The 23,397-nt window shown below is 43.3% G+C and overlaps 1 protein-coding gene across 25 annotated transcripts in view; it reads right to left on the minus strand.

Moving 5' to 3' along the window:
- Positions 1-1,015: 1,015 nt before the first annotated feature.
- celf2 (cugbp, Elav-like family member 2) overlaps positions 1,016-23,397 on the minus strand; it is a 180,862-nt gene continuing 158,480 nt past the window's right edge. For 4 of the 25 annotated variants that reach the window (XM_058623872.1, XM_058623873.1, XM_058623865.1 and 1 more), the window contains 8 exons: positions 22,677-22,925; positions 21,182-21,245; positions 17,371-17,505; positions 14,725-14,853; positions 11,431-11,628; positions 9,814-9,957; positions 8,420-8,592; positions 1,016-6,646 (listed from right to left, as the gene is read on the minus strand). In XM_058623872.1, coding sequence (XP_058479855.1) covers positions 8,465-8,592; positions 9,814-9,957; positions 11,431-11,628; positions 14,725-14,853; positions 17,371-17,505; positions 21,182-21,245; positions 22,677-22,925 — 1,047 coding nt within the window. In that variant the 3' untranslated portion in view covers positions 1,016-6,646; positions 8,420-8,464. The remainder of the gene's footprint in view (positions 6,647-8,419; positions 8,593-9,813; positions 9,958-11,430; positions 11,629-14,724; positions 14,854-17,370; positions 17,506-21,181; positions 21,246-22,676; positions 22,926-23,397) is intronic. The other 21 variants (XM_058623867.1, XM_058623866.1, XM_058623869.1 and 18 more) reach the window with 21 other exon arrangements.

Raw genomic sequence — 23,397 nt, forward strand, 5'->3', positions numbered from 1 at the left:
GTTAGACCAATTTATTTTTATTTTGTCACCACAGGTTAAAATGCCAATTTCAACTAAAAAATTGAAATATAAAATCTTCATCTTAATTTAAAATTTGAGCGTATAATTCGACATTTTGGGAAAAACATCCATTTGCTCTGTTTTTTTTTAGCTTAACTTTACATAAAGACTAGAAGACAGTTTTAAAGATCTAACATCGATAGTCTAAACTCTTTCTATAGATTCACAACCTGGTCTCAGCTAAAACGTCTAAAACTCCCAAAAACATTCAAATCTGGAGCGTTAGATAAATGATTCTGTAAATGAAGTTAGCATTTACTGACACTTTATAAACTAAACTGTGAAGCTATGGTTCTGCAGGCTAAGTGAGCAAGCTAACGAGACTAAAGGGAAACTAAAGCTTGCTAACTGAGAGACAGAAGATCCAAAAATGGCGGCTACCGCGGCTATGACTTTGATTTCAAACCCAGCGGGTCTTGCTAGCCAACATGTAGCATGGAAAGCTATGCTACGGGACGAAAATCGGCCAAGAAAACAAAACAGATCGGTGTTAGCCAGCTGGCTAAGGCTAGCTTAGAGCATTTAGCCTGAACACAGCTTAGTTACGTTAATACGTAACTTTAGTTACTGACGTAAGTAAGTTAGTTCCGTAAAGTTTCCCAAAATGTCAAATTACTTCTTCAAGCTAGGAGAAAACAAACTAACGTGTTGTTTTTTTTGCTGATTCATTGTCGAGTGTCACGCAGCGACTTGGGCTCCACAGTAATATACATACAAAACACCTGGATATGTATATTTACCATGTTTAGTGAGTGGAGTTAACTTTACTACGTGGTAAAAAAAACAAAAACACACCGACATGAGCATGAAAGAGAAGAAGAAGAAGAAGAGGAAGAAGAGGAAGAAGAGGAAGAAGAGGAAGAAGAGGAAAAAGAGCGGAAAGAGAAGGAAGAGTGAACGGGTTGTGAAACAGCACGACATCAGACTGGAACATAACAACACAGAGAGAGACGAGTATTAGGAAAAATGGTTTAATATAGGAGACAGAAGCAAAAAACTGCATCACACAAGAACATACGTTTACAAAAATAACTCTGACTGCTTCAGCTACACAGTTAGTTCACAGAGAAGGACAGAGAAACCGCAAAATCCAAACAGCTAAGAGCAACCCAACAAAAAAAGGTCAAAAATCAAAAAATAAAGAACTTTTCTAAGGAGCTGATCTCTTTATTAAACTAATACATTAATCCACTGAAGGTGACTAAATATTTCTATTCCTTCTTTTTCTAATAATTGTCTTATCGTGTTAGACGGCACAAATACAGAAGTCAAAATGAAACTTAGCGCGGTTGTATCGACAAAAACTCGCTATTTCAACTATTTATAAAGCAAAAAGATAAAAGAAAGAAAGAAAGAAAATCTCTGACACTCACCTACTCTCTGAAGAAAGAAAGAAAGAAAGAAAGAAGGAAACAACACTCCAGTGAGGAAAAAGAAGTGAAAGAAATAAAGCCAAAGATCTTCTAGAAAATCTTGTTATCAAAAGCCAACTTTTCTCGATGCCAGCTAGAAATCATAGTCGGGGTCAGTCGGGGTCAGGCCACACCACAAGGCCAGACGCGGGTTTGTCTAAGATGTTTTTGTTGTATCCTTTAATCTCCAGTATAAAAAATTCCACTGGTACAAAATGCATAAGTACAATCAGTTGTAGAAATAGGAAAGCCTGCATTTTTTTGTACTTTTTAAATCCCGTCCAGTGACAGATTTTCTCCACGTGTTGTCAAACAAACATACATCACACTCACAGGATCCACTGAAATGCATCAACTTTGGCTTCTCTCGAGACAAGAACTCTTTAAACTACTGGAAAACAAAAAAGAAAACTCTGAGAATCGAAAAGAAACAGAGAAAAACAACAACAAGAAGAAGAAGAAGAAGAAAAAGGAAAAATCATTTCTACAGACAACAAGCTTTTTTTTTACGGCACGGAAACACACGAAACATTTCTTTTTGACATAAGCCATAATGCAAAGAAACAACAAGTTCAACGTGTTTTTTTTGTTCTTTCTGATTTCATTGTTTCATTTGATAAATAGCACTTAAGATAATTAAGAAAAGCAGGAGAACAGAGAAGTGAAACAGTGACGAGATAGAGAGAGATTTACGACGAGCATCGGCGGCGACAGCCCCTGAGCCGAGGCGCTCCACGGAAACCCCGCGTCTGCGACCCGCTTGTGCTTCCACGTCCAGACAAAGACGAAAGGCCGTGTGCAACTCACCGCCATTTGGCAGCTTCTTCCTCTTCCTGTTTTAACGGGACACCTAAAATGGCGGCTACTTGGCGGCTAGCCTCCACATTCAACGAAGAAAAGTTGTGCGAGAGTTGTGAGGCGACGACTTGTGCAATTACTTTGTTCTCCGACATGAAAGCGACGCAGAAAACTGGATTGGTCTGCGACGCCTCTTCGTCCGGGTCTTTCCCCAAACCGATTTCTGACGGGAAATCTGCGAAAGATCGGGTACGGATTTTCTCCAGAATTTAAAACAAACACGACAAGTGTCAGTCGCTCCGGGCATGAGACGCGATCCGACATTCTCCCAAAAGAACAACACGGACGAAAGGGGTTCAGAGTAAAAGTGAAACACGTAGCTAGCTCTCGCATTAGCCACAGATGAGCGGTAGCTCTGCGCGTGTTCACCCTCTCAAGAGCTCCAGACGTCCGTCACGTAGCGCGGATTCCGTGAAACGCAAATACTGAGCAAACATGTCATTTTAAACCCACGGACATATCAACCGATATATCGTGAAACTTCTCTGGCTGAACGTAACTGCGCTTGTAAACAGGTGGAGAGGACATTATTGTTGTTATTATTATTATTATTATCATTATTATTAGTATTATTATTATCATCATCATTAGTATTATTATTATTATTATTATTGTTGTTCAAATTCATCTTTACAATCTGGTAACCTTACGTTAGCATTAGCAATGCGGCAGTGTGTAAATCTAGTCTGAGTCCGTGATTAAATCTGTTGCTTGTGTTTGTTCTTCCTCTGGATCTCTGAAGAGCCGGTAAAACGTTAGCCTGTTAGCCCGTTAGCGTGCCTCAGGCTATCCACCACTTTTACGATAAAACGACGATTGTCTGATTTACGTGTCGTCGTTGTTCAGCGCCTCTCAAACTCTTTTACACGAGAACCAGCGGAGGAAAATATAACGTTAGCTTACAGCGGCGTAAACAGAGCGAGCAGATTCATTCTCTCGCCATCGAGTACCCGAGGGAACCCTCGTACCACAGTTTGAGAACCACAGGTTTAGCATATATTACATCTACAGAGGTGAACGGCTGAGTTTTAACCTGGAGAATTCCCGTACCCTCGCGCTCCGACGTCCGCTGAAGCTCGTGTGGAGAAAGTCCGAACTGCAGGCGCCGCTGGTGATTATGGCACTGCTTGTGTGTGTGTGTGTGTGTGGTAAAGTCTTGGAGCCTCCCTTCATGAGATGATAAAAACTTTTGGTCTTGGAGACGATAATGAAAGCCGGTATTGCCTCGGTCTCGTCTCTGGCGTTGTTGTTTTTGTTTCCGGCCGCCGCGACCCTTCCTTCACCCCGACCAACGACGAGCGCTTTATTTCCCCTGTCGCTCTTCCAATAAGACGCCTCCCCCCGCACGCGGCCGCGGTTCTAATAACCCCGGTTAGCCTGGGAGACAACAACCAGGCGGAGAGCGCTTTGTTTTCTCTCCTCTTCTTCATCTTCTTCTTCATCAACAGGAAACTACACTCCAGATGATGAAATGGCGGAAAAATCCAGAGTGTGACTGTACACGGAAGTGGAACCTGGACGGACGGACGGACGGACGGACGGACGTCTCCTCCGCTAACACTGGTTAAGGCGACTGGTGAGCTTCAGTAGAAAATAATGCTGCTTTTTTTTTTGCAGACCGTAAACGAGGCGGCGTTTTGGGAGGAGGAGAACGAGGGGTTTGGGGGCGGGGTCAGCTGAATTGACTCGTGACAACGCTGTGCCATGTAAACGGCTCGACTGTGAAGAAAGAACACACTTTGGCATCTGAACGTGATTTTGTTTTGGCCCACGAGACTCACACGTGAAGAAAAACGAGGTTTAAATCAAACGTAGCTTTTATCGCGACTTTTATCGCGACTTTCCCGCAACGATGTGCTTTTTTTTTCTTTTTCCTCAAACAGAACGGCGGCGTGTTTGTGGACGAGCAAACGCGTCTTGCTCTGTGCTTACATCATGAAAGCCGACGTCGTCTGAGAAGTTAATGATCGCGACAAACGCGACAAACGCGACAAACGCCCGCCGGCTACAAATCAGGAGGTTTCTCACCCCCACACACACACAAAGAAATAAGAGAAGTCTGGAGAGAATAAGGCTTCGCGTACGAACTCTCAGAGAAAAGAAGGAAATAAAACCACAAACACTGAAGCCTGACACGTGTGTGTGTGTGTGTGTGTGTGTGTGTGTGTGTGTGCGATACATCGAGAGAACAGCAGTGCAAAGATCTGTGGTAAGGCTTTGATGAGTAAACGGCTGTACAATGGCTAAAAATATCAGTGCGTGATCCTCGTACGTGTGTGCGCGTGTGTGTGTGTGTGCGTGTGTGTGCGCGTGTGTGCGCGGAGGCGGGCCGCAGCGGTCGCTGTCGAGGCGTGGTCGGCTCAGAGGCTCTCGCGCACAACAACAAAGTAAACTGTGAGGCGCGCGTGTGTCCATGTGTGTGTGTGTGTGTGCGTGTGTGTATAGATATATATTCATATATATATATGTGACACATTTTTTTTTTACATCTTTACAAAGAAAAAACAGGAAAAATAAAAGCAAACATTGACATTTTTCAGGCAACAAGACCACAGAATAGCAAGTTAACAAACTCTTTTTTTTAAATCTATAGTTTTTTTGTTTGTTTTAAATATGAGGATCCATACAAAACACTTAATAATAAAATACCCATGTTATCAAATCATTTTCACAAGAAATACACGGACGCTCGGCAGGAAGTACCTTCAGGATTTGGCACTAAACTCCACGGATTCTCCTTTTTTTTTTCTTATTATTATTATTTTCATTTATTTTAAGACATTTTTTGCCCAAACAACAAAAACACACCTAAATATTGTTTCCCACGAGAGAATAAAAAAAAAATCTAAAATCATAATGACATTGATGCTTCACAAGCTGACATTTTCATATATATATATATGTATGTATATATATAGATATAGATATAGATTTATATTTATATATTTTTTTTTAGGAATTTCATAGAAGCTAATAATGAACCAACAAACAAAACAAAAACAATTAGCAAATAGGGACTCCTTAAAAAAAAGTAAAAATAAGAAAGTGTTTTTTCTACGAAAGGCTTTTTGTCTATTGTTCAAGTAAACTGATTTTTTTACGTCTTCTGTGGAGAAAACATGACATTTAAGACTAAACTCACGAGAAGCACCGACGTTAACGCGGGTTACAGGTAAATCGTAGTTGGTTTTTTTACTCGTTTGTTTTTTTTTCCTCTTTGTTTTTCCTCTATACATTTAAACAGTAGAAAATATAGGTCATTTCATCATCATGTGCATTTAAACCACGGATTGTCTGTCTGTCTGTGAGTCAGTTCAGCAAAAGGTGACACAGGTTAGGTAGCATTTCTCCCCCCTCAAACAGGGCAAATGTCTCTTATTTATTTGTTTTTTTTTGTCGTTTTTACCTTGAAACTACTCTAGAAAAAAGTGGTTCTATATATAGACTTTGAATGAGAAACAGAGCCACTTAAAATGGCCTTATCAAAAAACTTTACACTGCCTGAAAAATGTAAAAACCATTAGAGCGCTCTGAGAGAGAGAGAGAGTCTAATATTGATCAGACAGTTTTTATTCAAAACTGTGCGGAAGTAGTCTTATTTTCTCCGGGAAACTGGTGCACGGCGCTTCTGGCCCCGCCCTCTGTTTCCTGTTTGTTTGTTTGTTTGTTTGTTTGTTTGTTTGTCGTCGGGCGCCAGAAGCGAGGCCACGCGCCAATTCCCGTCGCGAACTTTCAAGTTTACTTTAAATGAAGACGAAAAAAAAGAAAACAAAGAAGAAGAAGAAGAAAAGTAAAAATCAATACTGAATGGAAGTCACTTTTTTTTTCTTTCTCCAAAAAAACAACAAATATTTCTCCGTAAAAATCTCAGTCTTTAGTTTTTTGTGTGTTTTTTTTTCTTCGTACGAATGTGGCTTTTAAATCTTTATTTTTCACATTGATTCTGTTTTCTCCCTTGGCCCCGCCCCCTCCCTGAAAACCCCTCCCACAAAACAGATTCAAAATGAGGTCACATGCAAGAAAAAAAAAACACAAAAGAAAGAAAAAAAGGTTAAATCCAAAAAAGGTGAGTGGGCGGCGACAAAGGAGGAGGAGGCGGAGCCAGGTTATGAGCAGGTGATCTCGGAAAAAAAACCACGACGATGGCGACACTTTGTTTGTTTTTGTTGTTGTGGAGGTGGTGAGGGGGGCGGGGTTTATTTTTGTGTCTTTGTGTAAAGTTTGTTTGTTTGTTTGTTTGTTTGTTTGTTTGGACGCCACGGAGACGGAGACATGCTAGGCAAACGATGAGCTAACAGGCATGGAGATGGTTTGTTCTAAAAGAGGGAAAGAAAAACAGAGAGAGAGAGAGAGAGAGAGAGAGTTACACACACAGAGCAACACAACACTACAGCATTGTTTGTATCAAAACAACAACAACAACAACGAGGAACAACAAACACACAACAAGGATTTAAATGGCAATATTTAGCTTTAAATTTAGGTTTCTATATAAAAGTATATTAATGTTATAGTTCTATAGTAACAGGCAACAACGACAACAACACACACACTCACTCATTCATTCATTCACTCATTCACTCATTCACTCATATACACATGACAACAACAACAACAACAACAACAGAAACACAGAGCACCCAAAGCGTTAATCCATCCCATCCCCGATGGATGTTTTTTTCATTTGTTTTTACATTTTAAAAAAAGAAAAGAAAATAAAGAATTTTTTTTTAAAAAAGGGGGCGGGGTAGTCAGGGTCAGCGGTGGAGGGGGGCGGAGCTACAGACAAACAAAAAACAAAAAATAATACAAAACGTGAGGAAAAAAGGTGGAAATAGGAGAAAAGAGAGAGAGAGAGAGAGAGAGAGAGAAGGAAGGAAGGATGATGACGGACAGCAAACGGACGAGTGTTTGAATGTTGTGGCTTAAATGGGGCGGAGTTTTCTGTCTGCCATTTCTGGGGGCGGGGACAAAAGAAAAAACATGAAAAACACCCAGACTTTTCCATGAGGGTTGACTTTTGTTTTTTTAATCGTTCGTCCAAATAAACGTTTGAATAAATTAACGATAAATAAAATCCGTTTTTTTTCTTCTCTAAATCTGAGGCGGTAAAAATGTCGTAGAAAAATAGAACTGCTTTTTTACAAATAACATTTACAGGCTTTTCTATTTGAATTCTTCGTCTTTTCTTTTTTTTTTTTAAATCTTTCAACAAACATCAAGTATTTTCAGTTCAACCCCCGAAAAAACCCATAAACTCTTTTTTTATTTTCATTATTCTTCTCGTTAATGAATCAAATTCTGGACATTTATTTTGAAAATCTTCACGCTGTCGTCACAAAAGTCGTCATCGCACAACGACGACTGACGTGATCTGAGCCGGAAAACAAAGAACTCGTTTATATTTGTCTTTCAAAATAAAATAAAAACGTTTTTTTGATTTTCTCGTAAATAAAAAGATGCAGCTGTGTGTGTGTGTGTGTGTGTGTGCGCACCCTGGTGGTGAACGAGTGTAACTGCCGCTAACACATTAGCAGCCTTCGCTCAGGTGTGCAGCGTTTTTTTTTTCTTTGTTTGTGGAGAAGCAGCGGCGGCCAACGCCGCGGAGGTCAAAGGGCGAGTGTGCATATCATCGTGCGTCAAAAGTAAAACAAAAAGTCAAGAAAAGAAAAGAAAAGAACCTTTTCACGAAGCGTCAGGTTCACATTGAAGGGAGAAAAATGGAAATCAAACTCATGGCTCCTTTAGTTCGTTCCTCAGTTCTGACTCTAAACTAAAAAAATGATAAATAACGATATTTAAATGCGTTTTGAACAGACTTTTTTTTAAAAAAAAGCTACCCAAGATATTTTCTTTCTTGGAAAAAATGCACAAAGGAATGACGGCAATGGAAGCGTTCATGTGTCAAAAAATAAAAACTGTAATAAATAATAATAATAATAATAATAATAATAATCGCAGTCTGAAAAAGAAAAACAAGAATAAAAACAAGGCGTGTGTGTGTGTGTGTGTGTGTGTGTGTGTCCCTGTGTAAAGAGGTCGTGGCTCGTTTTGCTGTTGTTGTTTTTTGTTGGTTTCTCAGGACTTACCCTAGCAGAGCTAACGTGTGCAGCAGAAAGACGCTAACGCTAACATCAGTACGGTTTGCTGTCGTTCTTGGAGCGTTTGAGCTGAACCTTCAGCCGCTTCATTCCGATCTGGAAGCCGTTCATGGCCTGGATGGCTGCCTGCGCCGACACGGGATTATCGTAGCTGACGAAGCCTGAGGAGCAGAACGCTTACGTTAAAAGTTTGCATCCACAAAATCATCAAAATCAAAATCATGCATTCATTCCACAGTTGCTCTGGCGAAAACACGCATAGATCGATGTTTCCGTGGTGCGTTACGCGTAAAAGACCGACATTTCCGCAACACTTTACGCGGAAAGACCGACAGTTCTATGGCGCATTACGTGCAAAAGACCGATATTTCCGCAAAGCTTTACGTGTAAAAAACAGACGGTTCCATGGCGTGTTACTCATAAAAGACAGACGTTTCCGTGGCGAGTTACGCGTAAAAGACAGACGGTTACGCGTAAAAGGCCGACGGTTACGCGGCGTGTTATGCGTAAAAGACCGACATTTCCGCAACGTTTTATGCGTAAAAGACCGATGGTTCCATGGCACGTTACGCGCAAAAGGCCGACATTTCCGCAAAGCTTTACTTGTAAAAGGCCGACGGTTCCACGGTGCGTTACGTGCAAAAGACCGCCATTTTCACAACGCTTTATGCGTAAAAGACCGACATTTAAAAAGTAAACGTTCTACTTTCACTCGTAGACTGACGTTTCCGTGGCGTATTACGCGTAAAAAATGACGTTTATGCGGCACGCTACGCATAAAACACAGACATTTCCGCAAAGCTTTACACGTAAAAGGCAGACGGTTCTGCAGTGTGACCCGCGTATAAGGCGGACATTTCTGTGGCGTGTTACGCATAAAAGACTGATGTTTCCATGACGCGTAAATGAGCGTCGTTTCTGCGACGCGTTACGTATAAAAGAACAACGTTTCTGCGACACGCTACGCACAAAACACCATCATTTCTGCAGCACGTTACGCATAAAAGTAAATGTTCTACTTTTACTCGTAGACTGACGTTTCCAAATTAAAACAAGTTTTACTTAGGTATGGGTTAGTATCGGTCAGTATCGGTCGGTATCGGTCAGTATCGGTCCGATACAAAAATCCCTGGGTCAGACAAAAATGTAGAATCCGATAAAATCCCAAAATCCTACTATATCGCGTGCTTCACTCTGCGCTGAATGTAAAAAATGAAAATCAGCAAAAGCCTTTTAGCCGAGTAAAGGTTTGGTGTGGATTATAAAATCCCTGTTCACCTGAATGCACCATGATTTTGGAGAGCTTGAGTTTTCAAAGTCCACGTTTACGTTTTATTTAAAGTGATCATGTGACCCGAGCGCGGCTCACGTGAGTGTCGTACCGAAGCACTTGCTAAGGTTTGTCTGTTTGTCGATGAAGACTTTGGCGGAGACCACGTTCCCGAAAGGCATGAACATCTGCAGGATGTCCTGGTCTCCGAACTCCTGCGGCAGGTGGTAGATGAACAGGTTGGCACCTTCAGGACCTGGCAGCGGCAGCAGGGGGAGACACAGAGCGGCGTTTTTTCATTTCAGCATCAATTCAAAACAAACACACAAAAAAAACAGGTCGTCATGGGAACGGAGCTGAAGCACGACGCTCCGCGGCACAACATCAGCTGACCTTGAGTTTGTTGTTGCTTTTAAACAACGTTCTGCAAATGCAGCGAGGATTAAACACAAAGATGAATGTGTGATTATTGTGTTTCCGCTCTTTCAGAGAGACGACGAGTTCCCCGTGTTTTCATCCGCTCTCTGCCAGGGTCAAAGGTCGCCCCCCCCCACACACACACACACACACACACACATATGCTAATCAGCCCGACACATCCATTGAATCTTCCCTCTATTCTGAACTGAAGCTCTGGGACAGAGCGGCGTTTCCACAACGTCGTGACTCATTTCAGCCACAAATATTTTAGAAATGATCGACGTTATTTAAAGAATACGCACGTAAATCTGAGCTTAAAGGTTGGAAAAATCCAATACACCAAAAAAAAAACTCTCCCACGAGCCATCTGTGGGTCCCTGGCCCAGTGTTTGGGAACCACAGGATTTATATCCACAAACAGCGCCGTCACAAAATCATTCAAACTGAATAAATGTAGTTTGTGGAACTTTGAGAACGTCGACATTCCGGCGTTTGATCAACATTTTCTGAATAAACGTAAATAATGGTCAGAATCTTTAGAAAACAGATGATTCTACACATGATGCACGAAGCTCACATGATTTATTTCTGCCCAAAGTGGGGCTCGGGGGCCAAAGTTGGCCCGCCTGAGGGTTTCATTTGGCCCCGTCTTACATTTAAATACAAAATATTGATGACCAAATAAATGAAGTTATGATAGCACGGTTTATACTGTTAATATTATCATTTATAAAGTGTCAAATCTTGTTTTATATAACTTTACTGCTGCGTATGTCCATGATAATAATAATAATAATAATAATAATAATAATAATAATAACAATAATAATGATAATAATGATAATAATGATAATATAATAATAATAATAATACTAGTACTAATGACAATAATATAATAATAATAATAATGATAATATAACAATAGTGATAATAATAATAATGATAATACAGTAGTAATAATAATAATAATAATAATAATATATAATAATAATAATTATAATAATAATAATAATAATAATGATGATATTACCTTGTTACACTCATGTTTAAAGATGTTATTTAACTGTTGTTTATTTTATTATAAAGGTTTTCATTCTGGTCGTCAGTCTGTAAAATTCTTAAATTATTTAATTTGTGTTAAAATAAAAAGCTTCACATGAAGTATTTTATCTGAATAAATAAACGTTATATGCAAATGAGATGAATACATTTAAATATTCAGCCCAGATATTTTCACGAGTGAAGGAAAAAGAACTTTTCTGATAACAGACACCGGGGTCAACACAAACGGTGAGCCAGTGGTACTGACCCTCTTTCTGGCTGCCTGCAGCCCCCTGCTGCTGCAGCAGTGACTGGCTGTAGAGGGTGGGCAGCGCTGCGGCGGCGTACTGCTGGATCCCTGAGTAAGCCTGCGTCAGAGCGTCCATGGTGCCCGCCGTGCCGTTGGTCAGCCCGGCGCCGCCCAGGCCTCCGTTTAGAGCCGCCATACCTGAGAGCATTTGAGCAACTTTACATAAAACCCAACAATAAAGAAAGAAGAGTGCACTTACTCATTAGCGCCCCCACTGAAGGTTGTCTTTTTAACCACACACACAAACTCGTTTTTATATCTGTGTGAGGACACGTCATAGACACAATGCAAACCCTAGCCCCTTACCTTAACCTTAACACTTAACCTTAACCTTAAGCCTAACCTAAAACTAATTCTAATGCTTACCTTAAAACCAGGTCTTAACCCTGAAAAAGCTCTTTAAAGATGTGAGACCAGACAAAATGTCCTCATAAAGATATAAATACTAGTACACACACATTCACTCACTGTACACACACACACACACACACACAGTAAAGTACAGTATGAGTGTGGCTGATGTAGCAGTGATGCATGCACGCACACACACACACACACACACACACACACACACACACACACACAACATGACAAACATGTATGATGGCGTGAAATTTACCCGTTATTAAACATTAACTCAAAGTCCTGATATGGACTGGTTACTGGTCAGTCACTAGTCTGTTACTAGTCAGTTACTAGTCTGTTACTCGTCAGTTACTAGTCTGTTACTAGTCTGTTACTCGTCAGTTACTAGTCAGTCACTGGTCAGTCACTAGTCAGTCACTAGTCAGTCACTGGTCAGTCACTAGTCAGTCACTAGTCAGTCACTGGTCAGTCATTAGTCAGTCACTAGTCAGTTACTCATCAGTCACTAGTCAGTCACTGGTCAGTCACTAGTCAGTCACTAGTCAGTCACTGGTCAGTCATTAGTCAGTCACTAGTCAGTTACTAGTCAGTCACTGGTCAGGCACTAGTCAGGCACTAGTCAGTTACTAGTCAGTTACTAATCAGTCACTAGTCAGTTACTCATCAGTCACTAGTCAGTCACTGGTCAGTCACTAGTCAGTCACTAGTCAGTTACTAGTCAGTCACTGGTCAGTGACAGTTGACCTCTAAAACTGTTTGAACATAAACACGATCTGATTGGCTCGTGCTTCATGTCACACAACGCGAGGAAGTCCCGTGACCAACGAGGAAGTGAGGAAGTGAGGGAGCGAGGAGACAGCGAGGGAGCGAGGGAGCGAGGGAGTGAAGGAACGCAGCAGAAAAACGCTCATTAGTTGCTGGTAACGTGTGAATATGGCGGCGCAGGTCGGTGTGGCATTGGCGTGACATTGGCGTGGCATTGGCGTGGCATTGGCGTGACATTGGCGTGGCATTGGCGTGACATTGGCGCGGCATTGGCGCGGCATTGGCGTGGCATTGGCGCGGCATGGGCGCGGCATTGGCGTGGCATTGGCTTGACATTGGCGTGGCATTGGCGCGGCATTGGCGCGGCATTGGCGCGGCATTGGCGTGGCATTGGCTTGACATTGGCGTGGCATTGGCGTGGCATTGGCTTGACATTGGCGTGGCATTGGCGCGGCATTGGCGCGGCATTGGCTTGACATTGGCGTGGCATTGGCGCGGCATTGGCGTGGCATTGGCGTGGCATTGGCGCGACATTGGCGTGACATTGGCGCGGCATTGGCGTGACATTGGCGTGGCATTGGCGTGACATTGGCGTGGCATTGGCGTGGCATTGGCGTGACATTGGCGTGGGCGTCCTGTCGTCTCACCGTCAGACACACGGAAATAAATGACACCACTGAGCTTTCACATTATAGGTCAGTCATTTATTCAGGGATAATTGCACTGGTGACCTTTGCAATTCAATTAAAGGCCTGGCTGTGTTTAAATGAGGGGATGATGATGGTGGTGATGAAGGTGGGGAAGGTTTCTGGGGACGAGGTGAGGACACAGAGACACAAACATGTGTGTGTGTGTGTGTGATTTACACGCAGATACAGCGGCTCAAAGGTCAGAGGAGAATAATGTGGTGGAAGACAGCAGCTGATTAAGATCGCGTCCACGCGCCGGTCAGAGGCGGGACGCCGCACGTCCACACGGGTCGTCATGGCAACCACGGCAACGAGACGTGTGTCCAATCCAACTTTTACAGACTCTTTAAGGAAGTTCTGATTTTAAACGGATTTCACGGACACGGATTTTCAACATTAGTTAGCATTTAGCCTTTCGTTAGCGACCAGATAAACAAACGCAACATTTTGTCGTGAATCCACAAGTTCTTTTTTTATATGTATATATAAATTGCTCTTATTTTGATGTTTAAGTTCTATGTTTGGAATTTTTTGCAAGCACATGACCTCACATCCCATATTTCATTTCTTTATTTGGTTATTTTCAGTGTTTTAATGGCGTTTTTTGCACATTCTTGGATAAATTTGTGTTGAAAATCTGGAAAAATAAACCGTAAAAAGAATAAAAAGATGGATTTTTGTCTTCCACGTACACAACGACAACTTTTACAGCAAACATAACCCAGCACACAACCAGGAAGCAAATGGATGAATGGATGAAACCTCGGTGACACACATGAGTGAGTGAGTGAGTCGTCACCTCAGTTTTTATACTTTTGTTTTGAATTCATATTCTTTCTTTAATCTACTAAAATATGAAGTGTAATGTAAATTGAAATGTCACTAAATGTTTGCAGAGGTCTGAGTACGACGAGTGTCCAGACTTTAGTCGTCAGAGTTGTGTTTATCTCTTTAAATCCACAGACTTTTCCAACAGGAAACTAAAGTCTGTCCACCGCTAACTCTCCCACACCAAAGCCCACAGAGAAAACCAGGGACTTTAACGTCACACACACACACACACACACACACACAACACACACACACACACACACACACACACACACACACACCACTGCTGCCTCCATCACTGAGTTCAAATATCTGATTTTGTCACTTGGGCTTTTAAAATCCTACATTTGGATTAACTTCAGTGACACAAAGTGACCACACGAGGCAGCAGAGGACCAGCAGCTCCTGTGGTTTTCTCTATGAGGTTTGGTGTGGGAGAGTGAGTGGTTTACAAACTTCACTTTCCTGTCGTTACCTCAACTTCCTCTTTACTATAGTAGTATTATGAGTGTGTGTGTGTGTGTGTGTGTGTGTGAGTGTGATGGGTGGAGGTGGAGGTGGAGGTGGAGGTGCAGTGGCTGATGACAAGATGAATACTCACTGTTGACGCTACCTGCTAGTGCATTAATGTTGTTCAGGCCCACGGTGGCGCCGGCCAGGCCCTGCAGGGTGCCCAGAGAGGTCAGAGAGTTCATGGCGCTGGCGTTAGAGTTGCCCGTGGTGCCTGCTACTGGAGGAGAAGAGGAGGAGAGGGAGGACGAGGAGAGGAGGGATGAAGAGGGAGAGCAGGAGACAAAGAAACAGACGTGTTATTCAGACACATTTTCATACATGACATGAGGCCGTTTCTGTTTACAGCAAAATGAGTGTTTTATATTTATGTTTATTTATGACTCATCGCGACGCCTGAGAAACCTGGAGATGTGAGCGAGGAGGTTATGTTTTCACTCTTTACAGCACGACAAAAACCCAGAAACACACAATTTCATGGAAAACATTAAAAAACACAAACACATGCTCGAGTTTCTCACAGTTGAAGATGAATCTGTTGATTTCTGAAGGAAAAACCACTGGTGCACTGAGCAGAGTTCACGCAGCTAGCAACAATACTAGCTACTAGCTACAGCAGCTAACAGCGAGCATAACTAACAGCTACGGCGGCTTTTTAACCAAATTACCTGAACTTATTTTACACTACATGATCATTTATTTTAACTATTAATAACGGTTTACTGATTCTCTCACAGCTACAATAGCTAGCTGCTGTGGTAGCGGCTCATAGCTAGCTGCCGTGGTAGCGGCTCATAGCTAGCTGCCGTGGTAGCGGCTCATAGCTAGCTGCCGTGGTAGCTGCTCACAGGATATGAACACGTTTAACTTCCCCTTCAGTGAAATAAAAGCTTATTTGAACATTCCGGGGACAATAATCGACAAATAAACGGACAAAAGTATCACGTCGTTCTCCAAACATCAGCAGCTACAAACGCTGAGTCACAGCGACACGTTTGTGAGGATGTCAGGTTTCACTGCAGGAGTGCAGCAGGTGAAAAATAAATACATAAATAAAATGTCACGCTTTAACGTCTCCATCTCTATAAGACGCCGTGTGATAAAGACAAACAGCAGCAGCAGAAAAACAGCAGCAGCAGCAGCAGCAGCAGCAGCAGCCTGTCTCCGTGCAGAAGTGTCTATATTTATCAAACTGCCGTGACGCTCAGCGCCGAGCGTGGAACTCGCGTTCACAGAGAGAGAGAGAGAGAGGAGGTGGAGACAGGAAGTGGGATGGAAGCGACAAGAGCATTAACCAGAAGAAAGGTGTGTGTGTGTGTGTGTGTGTGTGTGTGTGTGTGTGTGTGTGTGTGTTCGTATTCATGCTCTGTTGAGGGAAAAAAAACCCAAAAACCCGGCTGGTGGAGCGAGGTCGAGGAGAATGATGGAGCAGAAACAGGAAGCTTGTCAAACGCAGGACGGCAGCGAAAGACGAGGGCAACGAGGAGGAACACGACGAGGAGGAGGAGGAGGAGGAGGAAGAGGAAGAGGAAGAGGAGGAAGAAAAGAAAGAGAAGAAGGAGGAGGAGGAGGAGGAGGAGGAGATATTTCACCTCAGTTTAGTTCAAACATCAACCTGGTTGTTCTGACAGTTCTCACTGACTACACACACACACACACACACACACACACATACACACACACACTGAGAAACATCTGTACACAGGAAACACCAAAGCACAAAACACACACACACACAGACACACACACACACACACACACACAGTGCGACGGTGAAACATGGTCACAACTTATTTTACAGCGTTTCATTTCACATTTAAACGTCTCAGTGATTCTCCACTCGACGTTTTTGTCGCTCGCTGAACCCGACGCTAACCGTCTTCACGAGAACAGTGAACGCAGAGAGTCTCGTAATTCACTGAAATCTGTGAACTCGATCAAAACAGGTCGCAAAAGCCAACCGTCATGGAGATATCTGCGATGTTTTCATGAGAGGACGGCCGTCGTACTCGAGAGTTCGGCTCACTGACGCCGGGCGACCTGAAAAAACTGTTCTTCGCACTTTACGATGAACGCAATCACCTGTAGCATTAGCTCCAGGTGAGTTGTCATGGGTCCTAGCATTAGCCTCAGTTGTGGGCGGAGTTGATTTGTGCAAATCAACATCAAACCATTGCCTGCACAGATTTCATGGTAAAAAAAAAAACACGAGTTGACGCAAATCTCGCGTCTGTTGCTCCGAGCAACGGCGAGACAAGAAATTCAACGCCGTTAGCGCACAAATGCTCGCGTGATCTCATCTCAGTCGAGCGAGAAGCACAAACTGACGAAGTGAAATTACGCGTCGCGTTAGCCACGCTACACTTTTACAAAACACACACACACAGACACACAAATGACGACAACGTTCCTCAAATCCTGACACGCAAAAAAGCACAACACACACACACATATACAGAGCGGATATCGTGGGATGGCGTGATGGCGATGGTCGGGTCACATGGTGAGGACGTGGTGCGTTCAAAGACAGTGGGACGCGGGGAGGTGACACACACACACACACACCATGAGCGGAGCGAGGATGGCGGTGATTGCGTCAGTGATGGCGGTGGAGTGCGGGGGGCGTGGTGATGGCAACGGTGGAGAGCGGAGAACGTAGGCGGCCGTTGCCCCCCCCCAAACCCCCACCCCCCACCCCGGCGTCGGACCCCCCGCCCCCGGCAGGCTGCGGCGTTACCTGGGCTGGCCAACGCTCCCAGGGAGGCGGCGCTGGAGGACAGGGGGTTTGCGTTGGAGGGGCTGGCTGAGTTTTGGGCCGCCGCCGCCGCCGCCGCTAAAGTGGCCAGATTCTGCAACTGCAGAGCGCTCATACCTGGAGAGAGGAGCCAGAGAGGGAGGGGTCAAACCTGGGGAGCGAGGCCGAGGCGAGGCCGCCGGGTCATCAGTGGACGACAGCTCCGAACAGCTGCTCGCTGCGTGTGTGTGTGTGTGTGTGTGTGAAGCTGCTTTCACTCATAAGTCCCACGTGAGCTGGAGTCAGTGAACGCAGCAGCTGTGTTTACTGACAATCCAGATTGATTAAAGCTCGCTTTAAAAACCTTCACATCCACGATTGTGCTCCTACAGAACCAACAGTTCACTCTTATCTTTATATTTGAATACTTTTTCAACCTTAAATAAGTAGAAACCACATGTTCTCAGCCCGTGTTTTTGGTAAACATAAATCAGTGTATTCAGCTTATTAAGATCATAATTAATGGACCATTTATTGATGTATTAGAATGTTGACCTGTTGTGTGAGGTTTAAAGATTTAAGGGTGATGTAAGTGTGTTTGTGTCTGTGTGTTAATAAATAAATCAATAAAGTTTAGATTGAAAAATTACAATTAAGACAAATTAAAAGAGTATTTTACACTTTAATGTAAACATGACACCGTGCTGCGTTTAAGGACTGTGTGTGTGTGTGTGTGTGTGTGTGTCCGCAGAAGTGCGTCTCACCACAGTGAAGCTTCCTCTAACTCATGATGTTTGTTAGAGTCACAACAGGGAGGAGACACTGTGTCAATGTGAGGTAAATGTGTCGTATATACAGTCTGGATGTATATACACTACCATGGTAACACACACACACACACACACAGAAAGACACACACAAACAAGACGCCGTGACGAAGAAGAAGACGAAGATCCGTCTCATCTGCAGCAAACAAACACGCGACAGCGTTCATCACAGATTAAATTCAATTACAGCTTCAGTCAGCGTCAGAGTGTGTGTGTGCGTGTGTGTGTGTGCATGCGTGCGTGTGCGTGTGTGTGTGTGTGTGTGTGCGCTGTAACAAGCGTGAACACCTGAGCGTGACTTCCTGTTCTCGCAGAATCACCGAAACCAAAACAAACCTCAGAGCGATTTGATCGGATTTTCTTTGACAAACAAACAAACTGGATTTCCGTGTTTTCTGCCTCCGTTCTAGTTTTCGTCACGTTCCCACAATCCTTCACTTCACTGCCTCAGAGACAGAAGTGAGTGGAGCGGGGAGAGGGGGGAGGAGTCAGAGACACCGTGAAACATCAGCAGAGACAAATGTTTTCATGTCAGAAACACGACGACGTCGTCGTGTTTAACCTCTAAATTCTTTTATCTGTTATTTCCTGCGCTCTTTCTTCCTCCGTTCTCTTTTATCTCTTATTTCCTGCGCTCTTTCTTCCTCTGTTCTCTTTTATCTGTTATTTCCTGCGCTCTTTCTTCCTCTGTTCTCTTTTATCTGTTATTTCCTTCGCTCTTTCTTCCTCTGTTCTCTTTTATCTGTTATTTCCTTCGCTCTTTCTTCCTCTGTTCTCTTTTATCTGTTATTTCCTTCGCTCTTTCTTCCTCTGTTCTCTTTTATCTGTTATTTCCTTCGCTCTTTCTTCCTCTGTTCTCTTTTATCTGTTATTTCCTTCGCTCTTTCTTCCTCTGTTCTCTTTTATCTGTTATTTCCTTCGCTCTTTCTTCCTCCGTTCTCTTTTATCTGTCATTTCCTTCGCTCTTTCTTCCTCTGTTCTCTTTTATCTGTCATTTCCTTCGCTCTTTCTTCCTCTGTTCTCTTTTATCTGTTATTTCCTTCGCTCTTTCTTCCTCTGTTCTCTTTTATCTGTTATTTCCTTCGCTCTTTCTTCCTCTGTTCTCTTTTATCTGTTATTTCCTTCGCTCTTTCTTCCTCTGTTCTCTTTTATCTGTTATTTCCTTCGCTCTTTCTTCCTCCGTTCTCTTTTATCTGTCATTTCCTTCGCTCTTTCTTCCTCTGTTCTCTTTTATCTGTTTTTTCCCTCTTCCTCTCTCTGTGATCTCACCTCCTCTAATCTCCCTTTAATTTCTTACACTTTTCTCGTCTTTGCTCTCGACCTTTTTTAATCTCTTTGTTTAATCCGTTCTTTTCCGTCTTCTTCACCCTTTTCCAGTTTCATATATCTTAATTGCTTCATTTTTCATTTCCTTCCCTCTTTATTTCTTTATTTCCATCCTATATTTTCCTTTATTTCTCTTGTTTTTTCTTTTCTCTCTTCTTCTCTAACCCTGTTTTCTGTTTTCTCTCCACGCCTCCACACAGATCCTCACATTTGTCAAAGTCTTCGCTCTCACTCAACGTTAGACGGAGAAAAGGAGATCAAAATAACTGGGTTATAGAGAGAGTGTGTGTGTGTGTGTGTCTAATTGATCACTCATTGCTTTAATTGAAACCTCTTAGTTCTGCAGCTCGTCGTGTTAAAGACTCACACCAGATGTCACTCAGTCATTCAGCTGCCAATCACTCATGCTCTCTCTCCCTCCCTCTCCCTCTCTCTCCCTCTCCTGCAGTTGGACTCAGAGTTTAGCCTCAGAACGTTTCTATGGCGACGTTCACACTTCATTGATTCATTAGTGTTGCTCACATGTGACGCCGTGAACAGCACGAGTCACATGACCTGCGTCTAAAGTGACACCACGTAAGATTATTCTGACGCTAACTCGTTTTCACGTCCGCGCCACAAAAAGAGCGACAACGTTTCCAAGACACGCCTCCACACGTCACGTGAGGAACAGGACCGCCTGTCACTTCATAGCTCCTCCTCAATGTGGGCGGAGTCAAAGTCATTGCTTTGCTAAATGTTGCAGACGAACGTTAATGTTTTCAGGATTTTTAAGTCTTTGATCTACAGTTAGACATTGTTGTCTTCAGTGACGAAGCTCTCTGACCAATCAGAGGGATTAGGGTTATAAATAGATTTTTCAACCTTAAGTAGATTTAGGAACATTAAGTAGATTTTGGAATTTTAAGTAGGTTTTGGAACTTTAAGTAGATTTTGGTATTTTTAAGTCTTTTTAACTTTGATCTACAGTTGGACAGTGTCGTCTTTGACGTCGCACTCACGACTCTTCAGTGACGACACTCTCTGACCAATCAGAGGCCGGCAGTCAGACGACGTCACATGTTAGTATCGGCTGAACGTCGTCAGAGCAGGAAGTAAAGAAAGCGCAGGAAGTAAAGAAAGCGCAGGAAGTAAAGAAAGAGCAGGAAGTAAAGAAAGCGCAGGAAGTAAAGAAAGCGCAGGTTCTATCCCTGATGATGGAGGAGACAAATAAAGGATTGTATGATTTACAGTTAAAGTTGAATCTCCAGTTGACGCTGCAGAGACTCGTGGAAGGACACAGGTGACGGAGTGAACAGCAGATGGCGCCGGGCGGCAGAGCGAGCGCTTCCACAACAAGAACCCACTTCTAAGCGCTTCTCTTGTCTCTCGTCTGCTTCCTGTGATTCATGGTCTTCCTGACAAAGCCCGGGGCATCGCTCCTGTCTGGCCTCATTAAAAGATCAAGATAAATCTCAGCAACAGTTAATAAATCTTCAGGGCAAAGATCCCTCTACTCTCTCGCTCTGCCGCTCTGCGTTCTGCGCTCCACCACGCGAGTTCATCTCTTTTGCTCTTTGGCCGTTCTTTTAGAAACTGTGTGAAAAGCAGAAATATCAGACGAGACGACCGACAAAGAGTCGGTGGCCGCGCGGTGCGGCCGGGGCTTTTCTCTGACTCACCGGCCATCTGCTGGATCCCGCTGAAGGCTCCCAGGTTTCCGGAGGAGGTCGCCTGCTGGAGCAGCTGATGGCGAGAAGAGAGAAGAGCAGAAGAAAAGGAAGAAGATGAGAAACTGTGTCTGAGTAAATGAGCCGCTAATAAAGTGGGATCTGTCGCAGAGAACCAAACGCTGTTTGTGTTCCCCGCCGCGATCCTTTCAGACAAGTTGAGCATGAAAAGCTATAATCTGAGAGCGACTAATTAGATTCCAAAACAAAAGTGGAACACTGACGCCGTCAGAGACTCATCCCTCAAAGACTGGAATTAGCGGCAAATTAACATCTTGTTCCTATTGTGTGTGATTTCTTTCTCTCGTCCAGAAAAAGCTTTTTTCTTTTTCCCCCCGACAGACAGAAAACTGTTTTAACATCTCATTATTCCCTTCATCACAGAAACAAACTGATCTGCAGCGGAGGAAACTGAACAAGGGATTCAAAATAAATCAGGTTTTTTCTTTTTCTTTTAGTGTTTAAACTGTCAAGAGTCGTCCTGAAGACATGTCCTCACTCACGACCTTCACAACACTGTTTAGCATTGAAAACACAAAAGTCTCAGCAAATCAAATCCACGTCCACGACGTCTTCACTTACTCAGGTAAATCCATATGAAGGAGTTTTAAAAGCCAAATTGACAAAATAAGACATTTGAACTCATCACAACTCCTGTGTGTGTGTGTGTGTGTGTGTGTGTGTGATGTTAAAATCACTGGTTTTCTCTCTGGGCTTTGGTGTGGGAGAGTGAGTGATTTACAAACTCCAGTTTCCTGTCGTCTCACAGTGAGATAAAGACGTGATCGTGTCCTTGAAGACATCGCAGACTCAAACTGGTGCAGATTTTATCAGCTGAATCTTTTGTTCAGTGGCTAAAATACATTTGTTCTCTGGTGTTTTCCCCTCTGACAGCGACGTGTTCACCGAGGCTGCAGTGAAATCACTTGAATTGTGATTGAGAACGTCATAAAGCCACTTAAAAAAAGACTTATCCGTCCCTTTAATGGGATTATTTATGCATCACAAACAAGATTAATGGCTGAATTGGCTTTCTAAGGAAAACAATATATCATTTAACACAGAATTTACAAACACACAAACACTTCCCATACATGTATATACATGTATATACATGTATATACATGTATATACATATACATACACATACACACACATATATATATATATATATATATATATATATATATATATATATATATATATATGTGCTGCAATTCAAATATGATTAATTAAAAAGAGCAGATTTAGTTCCTGGACTTAAATTTGTCTCCAGAGACTTAATTTCTTCGCTCTGAAGAGGAAGATGAAAGGAAGGAGGGAACAGCGTTAGGAATGAAGGAGGAATTAAAGAACAAAAGAAAGGCAGGAGGTAAAGACGTGAAGCTGTGGGGACTTTGTTTTTTTTGTTTTTTTTGAGTGGAGTGGTTTTGGTCGGGGCACTGACTGCGGCGGCGGCGTTGGCCACTGGGCTGTAGTAAGGGGCGGAGGAGGAGGAGGTGGTGATGGTGGGCGGCGTGGCGGCGCTCCTTACAGCCAGATACTGTGGGGTCAGGCCGCCCAGGCCGGTCAGGCTCCCCCAGGTGGTGGCGCTGTTGAGCTGCTGCATCTGCTGCGCCAGCTGCTGCTGCAGACGCCGCTGCTCCTTGTCCTTCTGTGTGTCGGCGAACTTCACCACGATGGGAGACGAGCATCCCTGTGGGAGAGGACACAGAGGGACAGAGGGACAGAGGGACACGTGATGACCCGAGTTCACGTTTGTGCAAATAACGGCTGCATGAAGTGATTTAACTACAGGTTTAAACGCACGCACGCACACTCACACACACACAGACACACACTCACAGACACACACACACTCACACACACAGACACACACTCACAGACACACACGCACACACACACACACACACACACGGGAAACTTGAGTTTAAGTCCAGAGAGACTTTTCTTGTCTCCATCACAAGAGCTCAGTTATCTGAGTCCAGAACAATTTCACCAGAAACAGATTTCCTCTGTTCTCCAACTATTTCATCACCTTCACACTTGATGTGTGTGTCTGCGTGTGTGTGCGTGTGTGTGTGCGTGTGTGCGTGTGTGCGTGTGTGCGTGTGTGCGTGGTTGTGAGAGAGTGGGAGGACAAAAGAAGAGGACGAGAGGATGATTTA

Source organism: Solea solea, chromosome 3 (genome assembly GCF_958295425.1).
Source record: "Solea solea chromosome 3, fSolSol10.1, whole genome shotgun sequence".
Classification (NCBI taxonomy): domain Eukaryota; kingdom Metazoa; phylum Chordata; class Actinopteri; order Pleuronectiformes; family Soleidae; genus Solea; species Solea solea.